We start from the raw sequence: 11,796 nt of genomic DNA, 5'->3' as shown, positions 1-11,796 counted from the left end.
TATATGTATACCATGGAATATTACGGAGCCTTTAAAAAGATGGAGACTTTACCTCTTTTACATTTACATGGATGGAGCTGGAACATATCCTACTTAGTAAAGTATCTCAAGAATGGAAGAAAAAATATCCAATGTACTTAGTACTATTATGAAACCAATTTATAGTCACTCACACTTTCATATGATGAATATATCACAACTATGGCCCATGATGAAGGAGGGAGGAGGGGGTTATGAGGGGAGGAAGGAGGTCTTATTGAGGGAGGGTGAATGGTGGGATCATGCCTTTGGTGCATAATGCAAGAGTACATGTCGGATCTATTAGTATAGAGTATAAATGTCTTAACACAATAACTAAGTAAACGAGATGAGATATATATTAACCAGTGTGATGTAAGCATTCCTAATTCTATATGAAATCAGCACATTGTACCCCACAAATGCATTAATGTATACATGACCTATTTTTGATTTAATAAAAATAAAAAACAAAACAAAACAAAATATTGGTAGCAGTGAAGAATAGAAACTTACGGAATTAGGCAAATCTACTATCCAATCCTGGCTTAGTCATTTATTAGCTGCTCAACTTTAGGAAAATAAACCTGTATAATTTTAACCTTCCTAATCTACTGAATAGAAGATTAATATTTACCTCTTTTCATCCTCCTAAGGATTAAAGAAATAATATGCAAAGTACTAGTACAAAACCTGACACAGCAAGTGACTAATAAATACCCAAAGCCTTGCTATAATAAATTAATTACTCAATAAACATTTGAGAATTAGCTGAAGATTGAAGTTCCAATTGTGAGCATATGACACTGAAAATAATACATTATATATATTTTTTATACTTCTCTTACAATACCTGGCAGAAAATGAGGTGATTTCTTTCTATGTTTCTAACCAAAAATTGTTCAGGAATACAAAAAACACTAGGCTTATAGGTTTGAAGTTTTTCCTTTTTTTTTTTTTTCCCCTGTATACGTGAATATGAGAAAGAAAGAACTATTTCCTGGATATGGAGGAAAAAAATCACAGTTTCAACATTATAAATTTCTTTCTTGGTATAATAATTTGCTTTTCTGCCATTAAAAAAAGGAAGCATGACACATCACTGCAAAAAAATCTGTAGCTTATAGAAAAGTACACATTAGTCTCATAAAACTAAAAGCAACTCTAAGAGGCACTACACCTAACCACATCATTCTTCAGGTTCCTAACTTTCACAATTTTTAAATGAAAATGTTCCAAAACTTTTACTAACGCCCATACTGACATATTTCTATCCTGTACTAAACAGCAATCACAGGGATCCAAGATGAAAGGCGGTAAGGCTAATCATATGCACAAATGTTCCTTAATTTTAGTATAGAATTTGCATAAAGAATTTTTCTTTTAACACAAAGAAGAAAAAAGTTAAAAGGATAGAATCTTTAACATGATAATGAACACTTGGGAAGATTATACTTCATAGAATAGGCTGACTCCCAGTGTCATCTGACATAAAGGAGTCTCAAATCCAAAAGTCAAACTAAGAAAGAACCCAGTGTTGGGGTAAATACTCCAAGCATTAACTCATTACAGTCAGTTCCGCTTGCTCACTTTCTCATCAGTGCTCGGGAATATATGTAGCAGTAGCTACACAAACGGAGACTTAAAAGAATTTTAGTCTTACCATAAATGTTCTGTATTATTCTACACCCTTCCCAATGTTAAGAGTTATTACAACTATTTTCAAAATTCAAAATCAGTTGATGCTTCAAATATTCAAAACATATTTTGAAACTTAACTTACTTCTCTTTGAGTTCTGATACCTTTTGACCAACAGAATTAAGAAGCTCCTCTAGTTTCCTTTTTCTGTCTTCAGTTTTCTTCAAATTCCTAAAATATAATTCAATATTATAAAAGTCATTCTATTATAGATAACAACAATAAAACAGCAACACTTTAAGATGTAATCTTACAGTAAATATATAACAATACAAATTGTGACTACTTCAATATTATAAGACTTTTGCTTAGAATTTAATTTGAAAAGCAATGCTGAAATTAAAATTTCTCTTCTATCCTTCTAAAACCCTACTAAAATGAAACCAAGAAAATAAAAAAGACATACTTGAGCAAAGATAAGGAAAATGAAAGAGAAAAGTCTGACGAGTAAGAAACTTCAATAAAATTTTGAAAAGTAATAACTTACACACCAGAATGCAAAAAGGTAATAACTAAATGCCTATAGGAAAAGGAGCTGAAAGAAGCAGAATTCCTAAATGGTCAGGAAATACAGAAACAGGCACTTACTTCTGAAGGTAATAATAAAGCTAAATATAGGGATCATTTAATAGTTGACATTATAAAGAGTTTGACCTCAGATTCCCTCTTAACTAGGGTGACCAGACATCCGCTTTTGAACAATTTGTCCCGCGTTCCGCAGTGTTTTAAAAAAGTCCCGATTTTTGGAAAGAATGCATGAACGGGCGGGAGAACAGGAAGGGAATATACGGTTTTCGGCTGCCATGTGGCTATTTCGCCAGAATAGGAGTTTTATATTATTTTTGTTAATTTTATAATGTTAAACTGCAATAATAACAAATAATTGTTGAGAAGTGATTATTCAGAACTGCTTATCAAAGTTTGCATTGTTGTCAGGCCCTGCCCTGCCCCGTCCCCTGCCCCCGTGTTGTCCCATTTTATAAACGTTAAAATCTGGTCATCCTACTCTTAACACAATCCAGAATGCTAAGTCTAGCTTATACCCTACCCATCTCCATCCACCCCTGCTGCCCACGTCTTGTATAAAAGATTAAGGATTCCTAACTTGAAAGAAAAAAAAAATCCAGGGAGAATTATCAAGGCGGGAGCAAAGTACAATTTTAAAAAAGAAAACTTTAATATTCTCAGGGCAATAGAGAACATTTTTCTAAGCAACAAGGTGATACTATCTTTAAAAAAAAATAATGGAACTTTGGAAATTGCATGTGTAGTAGCACAAAACAAAATAAAATAGTATAATGGTAGGACAATGCATCTGAGAAATTAAAGACAGAAATTATAGAAACTAGGTAGGGCTGCTGGGTACAGCTGAACATCTGTGCACGGCACCGACACCCAACTAAGGGTTTTCCCAGAAGGGGTGCCTTTTTCTGTTTTGTACAAAGATATTAAATTTAGTAGCAGAATACTGAAATCATTAGAGAAGATGAAAGGACATATTAGATTAGTCCAAGTAATGTAATAAAAGACTAAAAAGGAGCTTCAGATAAAAAATATGAAGGCAACACTTTGACCTGCCTATTCAGAACCATTTTCTTTTTCCCTATAGGATATTGATAAAGCCTTAGATTTTTTCTGGCATGCATTCTTTCTTCACTTAGTTTGGGGAAAAACGGACACTCTAAACGTTGTAAGTCAAGGAGAAAGCAAGGGTGAGGGAATATCTGCTGGAAATCTTGGGAAGATTTCCCTGTTCTTACGAAAAGGTACTCCTCTACAGACAAAGGTTTAGCAGCCATCTTGCATCCAAGAGGACAGTTAACTTGCAAATAAATTGAGAATGTCAGAAAATGAGGAAGGAGCTTAGAATGACATCATGGAGGTACAAAATTAACCACCCTGCAACCAACCTACTTTGGGATTTGCTGTTTGTAATATATTGCTTTATTTCTAAAGCCATTTTGAGTGGTGATTTTGCTATTCTATAACCAAAAACATTTTAAATGATAGAGAGCTACAGAAAAGGACTATTAAAAAAACATTACAATAAACTTGCACAATCTGTCACGCATGAATTTCTAGACTTAAAGTAAACAGTGAGCATTTACCATAAAGATTTGTGAAGTTTTACAAGGCCAGAAGCCTTAAGAAAAATATACAAGGTAACATACAAAATAGTGGGAATCAAAATAGCATTCAAGAGCAACACTGGATCCTAGAAGAGAGCAAAGAGGGAGTTGTCAAACTTCAGTGTATGCCAAAATCACCTGGAGAGTTTACCAAAGCACAGACTGCAAGGCCTCACATATCCCCACCCCTCACAGCCAGCATATCTGAGTCTGAAGCAGTAAGTCTGGCTGGAACTAAAAAGTCTGCACTTCCAACAAGTTCTACGGTGATGCTGATGCTGCTGATCCAAGGACTAAATTTTAAGAGTCATCACAATAGAAGAAGGCCTTCAAAATTGTGCGCTAAAACTATTTCTAGCTTTGTATTCTAAACAGAGCCCAATTACTGATCATTATAATAGTATAATTTAGATATTTTTTTAAACTGGGAAATAATATTTATTAAAATACACAATGTTACATAACAAATACAAATAATAAAAAGCACAATGAGATATCATCTCACATCCACAAAAACGCCTATAATCAAAAAGATAAACAGTAACAAGTGATGACCAGGATGTGGAGAAATTGGAAGCCTCATACACTGCTAGTGAGAATATAAAATGAAGTTTTGTACTTCCTACAAATACTAAACATGAAGTCACCACATGATCCAACAACTCCACTCGTAGGTATATACGTGGGAGAACAGAAAATATCAATCTACTCAAAAACCTGTACATAAATGTTCATAGCAGTACTATTCACAACAGCCAAAAAGTAGAAACAACCCAAATGTCCACAAAGGGAATGGATAAACAAAATGTGGTATATGTAAATAACAGACTAGTATGCAGCCAGAACAAGGAAAGAAGTACTGACATCAATTTCAACATGGATGAATCTTGAAAATATCCTAAATAAAAACATCACACATAGGCTGGCAGCAGTGGATTGTGGCTCATGCTAGTACTCCTAGCACTCTGAGGCTGAGAAAGGAGGATCACAAGACTTCAGGAGTCCAAGACCAGTGTGAGCAAGAGTGAGACCACACCTCTACTAAAAATAGCAAAACTTAGCCAAGGCATTGTGGTGGGTGCCTATCATCCCAGCTACTTGGGAGGAGGATTGCTTGAACCCAGGAGTTTGCAATTTCTGTGAGCCATGCAGATACCATGGCACTTTAGCCGGGGGTAGTAGAGTGGGACTCTTAGATTATCTGTCAATATTCTTTCTAGGGCAGCGCCTGTGGCTCAAAGGAGTAGGGGTAGTAGAGTGGAATTCTTAGATTATCTGTCAATATTCTTTCTAGGGCAGCACCTGTGGCTCAAAGGAGTAGGGCGCAGGCCCCATATACCAGAGGTGGCAGGTCCAAACCCGGCCCTGACCAAAAACTGCAAAAACAAACAAACAAAATATCATTTTTTCTAGACTCACAACAACTAACAGGATTTTTGAATTTCATAGCAGCAGGAAATATCACTTGAGGGGCAGAAATACCAAGTCTCATAGTCCACCATTACTCTCCTAAATGAAATCACTGACTAACTTTAGGACTTTGTCAGATTTCTGCCTTGGTCGGCTTCTTCAGTTTGTTATATCGTCTTCAGGCAGCTCAACTCAAGTTCAGAGTGATGACCAAAACCTGAGGTATGAACCTTTCTCCTGTAGAAAAAGTCTGCCACTTTCTTAATGGCCTGGGGATTATACATGACATTCAAGGGCATCACACTAACACTGAGTCACCTGTTGAAATGGCTGTGTGCTGGGTTTCTCTCATCAGCATCTCAAAAGGGGGTTATCTGGGTCTGTAGCTCCATAATGATCACTTCTGTCTGCAGATATGGTTGAGAGGCGAAAAGATCGTGAGACTGGCAACTTTTTGTGGATTAGGAAAGACTAGAAGAGGAAACATAGTTTTCTGTAGCCAGGTCTCGAAGAAACAGTCCCCCCCAACCAGACTACAAGCAAGGAGAAATTTCTTCAAGGAAGAGATTCTGCTAGAAGTTTTATATCTGAGAACTCTAGCTGCATGAAAGCACTTCCATTCATATAAGGAGTTCTTTGCCCCCGTGTAACAGTCACTGCACCTCAATGCAGGTGCAAATTCAGCCTGGCAAGCATATCTCCATTTGCACAGATGTTCACACATGAGGCATGTATGGGCATACGGCCAAAAAGCTCCTTGATGCCTTGGATCTCTTCAGGATCCAGTGCTCATGCTCCTTTGCCGACAGCCCAGCCACTTCCTCCAGGGGGTTGGCGCCTGTCCCAGCCACCCTAACCAGGAAACCAGGACTGTAGCATCGCACCACCTCCACCACCAGCTTCTGGGTCTCCAGGAGGAACTGATAGCTCTTCTTGTGAAATTGGTCATGAACCAGCTCATACAAAATCTTCAACTCCTCTAAACTGTTCCTCTTCAATCTGATGCATTTTCTCCTTGTCCTCTGCTGTCAAGACTCCTTTTAACTTACTGAAATACTTGTCAGTATTCAGAGACAACATCACAGACAAAACACAACAAAAAGCCCCAGACACAACATTTCTTCGGTCCTTATTAACTCTGACCTCATTTAAGTTAGATTCAGAGCAAAGTACCACCACCCTTGGCAGTTCTTGGATACCACCACTTTGGGTTTCCACTTTCAGAAGTTTGCCTGCTCTCCTTTTGTTCCAGCTCCTTGAGAAGTTCCACAGTTTGTTGGCACTGCAGCTCACAGTTGAGGGAATGGTTTCCAGCTGAATATCATATTGAATATGAGGAATATGCCAAGACTACAGAGGTTCCTTGAAGCAGGTTCTGTTCAAAAAGAGCAAACGCACACACAGGCTGCTGCACGTAGTAACACAACTCTCCACGCTCCTGGCCATGGCCTCCTGTAACTCTACCTGAGGCAAACTTCCCAATGAGGATGATCAACATCCCAACAGATGCCAAATTTGCCATATCTGATTGTTTTTCCACATTAGTTTCTCTATAGTTCTCCATTGCCAACATTTTGTATGGACACATTAATGCAGATGCCAAATGCGAAAGGATGAGAAGGATTGCTGATACCATCTGCAAAGTATAAATGGACATCTTGAATGTTTAATTCGATACTCTCCACAATTCTCAGTTCTCGTGACTACCCAGGCAGCAGGATCCCCTTTCTGTGAGCATTCGCGTTGGTGCTCATTCTTGCGTTTCTCCTCCAGGGCAGCTGCTAGTAGTGCTTTCCTGTGCTCCCTCTCCAACAGCTTCCCTTTCCGTTATTAAAATCCTGCACCTTTCCTGGGGCTCCAGTTAAGTGAAAGATGGATAAGGAGATCACCCAAGGGTCCCACATGGGGGTGATAAAAACGAATCTGAGGGGTGACTCTCCCCCTGAAGCCAGCTTTGACTTCAAATGTTAATTTGAGTTCTCGCAAAGCATCTTCCTTTAATGGTAAGTTTTCTACTTCAACAGCACCCTTGAGGCCCCTGAGAGCTGCTCTGCATTCAGGTTATTGACATATTTCCCCAGGTAGATATTGAGAACCCAGGAGACAAGACCTTCCAACATGACTACACATATCCTCAGGAAAAGGTGTTTACAAATCATAGAGATCACTTTTCTCTCTCTCATGGTTGCAGAAGAATCTGTGGGTGCCCCAGGTCACCCGCCTCAACCTGGCACTGGATAGTGCTTCCTCTCCACACTCTCAGTGGTGGAGAACAGATGCGCTCAGGCCCATCCTGACACGACCAAGCAAGCTCCAGCACACAGTGCGCCGGCACCCGGTCAGGTGAGCACCGCGTTAGACAGGAGGCCCCTGCAGCCCACGGCCACAGCTGCAGGGCTGTGGGCTCCTCCTATATAGGTATTTTTAAATAAGTAAGAGCTCAAATATTTCCATCCCATAATACATTTTACTCTGTATAATGTGCTCTTGTATATAATATGCACTCATATTTTTAGTCCAAACTTTCAGGATAAAAGAAAGTTTCATTTAATTTTTAATTCAAATTTGTATTTATTTATATTTAGATTTTTGTTTTGTATATTATAAAGGATATTATAAAGAATTTTTGCATTTATTTTTAACATATTATGGTACAAGAAAGAGTTATACTTTTAACACATAGGCATAAATAAAAGAATTTCACACATTTATATAGATACAGAATCAGTACTACCCGTGTATAATGCATATCTTTATTTTCCCTCAAAAATTTGAGCAAAAAACAACATATTATAGATGACAAAACATGGACCTCTTTCTTAGGAAGCAGATGATGTGTTCTAGAACACTGAAGAACTAAAAAAGAGAAAGAGAGAAATTCAAATTTATAAAAGGATACAATAAAGAAAAGAGACAAAGGTAATGCCAGAGCAACAGCAAAGAGAAGTCTCACAATAACAGCTGTGAGCAGCAGGCCCAGGAAAGAACTAACCCAGACTGGAAAAACAGGACAAAAAGCTGTAAGAGGGATAATTCTAAGAAGAAACAAACACAACACAAAGACTACCAAGTATGTTTTAGAGTTGCAACAGATGTGGGTAAATTTGTAATATGTAAGCAATAATATTGAGAATAACACAAAGATGTACAAGAAAAAAAATTTTCATGAAAGTAGGAAATTAATAGGTAATGTCAAATAATGAACAATCAAGGCCATAACCAACCTTTTGATCTACAGATAAAAGAGATAAAATATAATGCTGACTCTAACAATAGCAGATTGGAACTTGACGCCCCATCGGTAAATACTTCTATCTTCCCTCTACCTGCCCAGACACTGTTTGAAATATATATCCTAAATATGTTCTAGAACTTAGAACGTAAAAGACAGATGAAGGTCATAAATGTCCAAATCCTTTTTGTACTTAAATACTATCTTTATATCACTTGGCTCTTTCTAAAGGGACTTACCCTTCCAACAACATAACAATGGTAGAGAAAAAGTGAGCTGGTTCTGCTATCTGTTTCCTCCTAATTGCTTTCTTTTTCTGATCTATTTAATTTTTAATTTGTGATCAATTGAATCACTTTGTATGTTTTAATACTGTCAGCTGCCTAACAGAAATAGAGAAAAATAAATAATGAATACTAATATTATAATAAACTCATCATGTTCATGAAAATGAAGGTCACAATTTTTTATATTTACATGTATTTTACTCACGATTCTAATCCTGCCTGTTCGGTTTCCAAAGGCTGAATTCGTTCCAACACATGAGAATATTGGACATTGGCTTTAACCCAGGCAGCCAAAGGTGCAGCTGCAGTACTGGCACGTTTAGCATTCTGAAAAATCCATTGAAAGTTATCCAACATCCTGACTTAATTTCAAAAACAGCAAAGTAATTATAACACATTTGATTTGGGGTTTGTTTTTTTTGTTGTTGTTGTTGAGATAGAGTCTCACTATATCACCCTTGGTAGAGTGCTATTGTGTCACAGCTCACAACAACCTCAAACTCTTGGGCTTAAGTGATGCTCTTGCCTCAGCTTCCCAAGCAGCTGGGACTTCAGGCCCCTGCCACAATGCCCGACTATTTTTTGTTGCAGTTGTCATTGTTGTTTAGCTAGCCCGAGCTGAGTTTGAACTCGCCACCCTCAGTGTATGTGGCTGGCGTCATAACCACTGTGCCAAGGGCGCCAAGCCAGGGCATTTTTTTAAATAACCTAATCCAAATAAAGAAGTTTTTCATTTACAAATAAAATAAAAACATAGTGAACTGCTATTTTGATTAAGAGAAATATCCATGAATTTTAATTTTTACTTAAAAATAAATCTCTTTGAATCACAAAGAATCTTTAAAATAAAGATGTTTTATCAACATAATTACTCTATTAGTCACATCTTTCATAATGTGCCATCCATAACAACGTTCAAGCATCAATTCTTTTTCTTCCCATATGCTACATCTCTATTAGATAAGAGCAATTTTGAAGGCACTATATGTAATTGGAATCAAAGAAGATGTACATAACATTTTCAATAAGAAATACTAAAAATACCACAATCATGAAATTTAAAATGTTCACTGAAAATAGATAAAATTATAGATATAATTACCCTAACATACATATCTGTTATTGCATGACAACTACACAAGAAAAACTAACAGCATAATAGGAAAGTTGGAAGTACAAAAATGACAAGGTGGGAACTTAACACTGACAGCAGATACTACGATTCGAAACCACTCAATGATCTGCCCCTGTTACTCGGATTCTGATTTACCTAATTCTGATGGCAAATTCTTCCTAACTGTAATACTTGTAGCTTGTTTTTTTTAAAGTTTAGTTTTTAGGCATTCCAAACACTTGATAATGGCAAGGCATTACATTTTGAAAAGCAGATTATATGGTACGGAAAAGGGAATTCATGGCATAAATGTCAAAAATTACCTTTGGATCAAAAGATCCTTTATTTTTAAAAAGAAGTTCTTCAACACTCTCTCTGATTTCCTTTGGAATATTTCGTGCATCAAAGGTTGCTATGTCTTCTCTCACACCTCGTTTTGCAAGGAAACTAAAATTAAAGCAGATTACTTCAAATAAAGTTAAAATGAAATTTGCTATTTCTGAACAAATATCAATTTAACAAAATGTTATATGCTTTTAATCCATTATGCTTTTTGTTGCATACTTTTAATCCATTAGGTGACCAAAAATAGAGTACTAAAATATTTAAGCTTCTATTATCCGTCATTTTTTACAACAATGAACTCTTGAAAGATGCATAACAGTCTTTCTAACGTTCTGTGTATGAACTAGAGCAAGAAGCGAATTGTAAGAATTATAAAAATGTTCTAACTCCTTTTATGGTACTTTAAAATATTTCTCCAAATGAAATCTCCTCTCCTATTTCCAAAAATAAAAGGGACTCTTACTATCAACCTAAAACAAACCATAATACCACTATTCAAGGTACAACCTGAAGCTGTATGGTTCTCACTCAGTTAACACCGTTCCTCTCCCAGCTTACACCTCTCTTGTGTTACTTATGGGTTACCCTGTCTCCATCTCTGCCTCGGTCTCTCTCTCTCTCACCACCCCTAAGAATACAAGACTTTTATAGAATACTGATTGTATTTTCTTCATCAGTAAATCACAGTTAAATTAATCTCTGCTATGTAAGGATTAAATTATCAAATTTACTGAGACATTCTTAAAGAGCCCAAGGCATTCTTTTACTCTTCTTTTGACACTTTTAACAATCACTCGTGGAGTAAGGAATATGTAGGTATTTATGTATGATTACATAGAATATCTTGAGATTTCAGGCAAAGTATATGACCATGTCCTTAGATAAAGTTTAATTTGAGAATAGATATTAAACACCATGAAAGAATGTGTCATTCGCTGCTAAAATCATATCATTTCTCACAAATTGAAAAACTTACCTTTTCATGCTCACCCAAGATGTATCAAAGATACCCATTAACCTTAAAACTCCTTCAAGAATGTCTCTGATTACATCAGGTGGCATGCGCAGTGAGCGAATTTCTGAAAGAGATTCTGGCTTAATGTTTCCAACTGCTAATTTAGCTTCATTGACTAGAGGCTAAAAGAGAAAAAAGTCATTTTTACTTTCAAACATATATAATTTTAAAAATCATTTATAACTCTTTATAAATAACTTAATAACCTAATATTTATTGTTGTTTTATTCAAAATGACTATACTTGTAGTGTCCTTTCTCTTCTAATATCCAAATGCTTTAAAACACCTAGGTAAAAATTGCTCAAGTTGAGTAAATAAGAGTTCTTGCCACCACAACTACAACAATCTAATTTGGAAATCTAATTTGTTTTGAAACAATTTGGCATTTTCAAGACACTCTTTATATTTTAGAACTAGCTGGCTAATTGAGTCAACTCTGGATAAAAATAACTGTTAGTTTGTCTTAATTTATCTACAACACATTTTCCCCTCTATAATCAAAACAATATAGTTCATGATAAACAAAGATTTTTTTTTTTTTTTTTT

General features: G+C 36.3%; 1 protein-coding gene across 1 annotated transcript in view; it reads right to left on the bottom strand.

Annotated features, from left to right (window-relative positions):
- Window positions 1-11,796, bottom strand: part of DYNC2H1 (dynein cytoplasmic 2 heavy chain 1) — a 267,699-nt gene that overhangs the window by 147,095 nt on the left and 108,808 nt on the right. The window contains exons 57-60 of the mRNA XM_023511235.1: window positions 11,211-11,371; window positions 10,213-10,336; window positions 8,981-9,102; window positions 1,802-1,888 (exon numbers count right to left, since the gene is read on the bottom strand). Of these exons, the coding sequence (XP_023367003.1) occupies window positions 1,802-1,888; window positions 8,981-9,102; window positions 10,213-10,336; window positions 11,211-11,371 (494 nt within the window). The remainder of the gene's footprint in view (window positions 1-1,801; window positions 1,889-8,980; window positions 9,103-10,212; window positions 10,337-11,210; window positions 11,372-11,796) is intronic.

This window comes from Otolemur garnettii, unplaced genomic scaffold (assembly GCF_000181295.1).
Source record: "Otolemur garnettii isolate 467f Iridium unplaced genomic scaffold, OtoGar3 scaffold00001, whole genome shotgun sequence".
NCBI lineage: Eukaryota > Metazoa > Chordata > Mammalia > Primates > Galagidae > Otolemur > Otolemur garnettii.
This window is presented reverse-complemented; position numbering and strand designations above follow the sequence as displayed.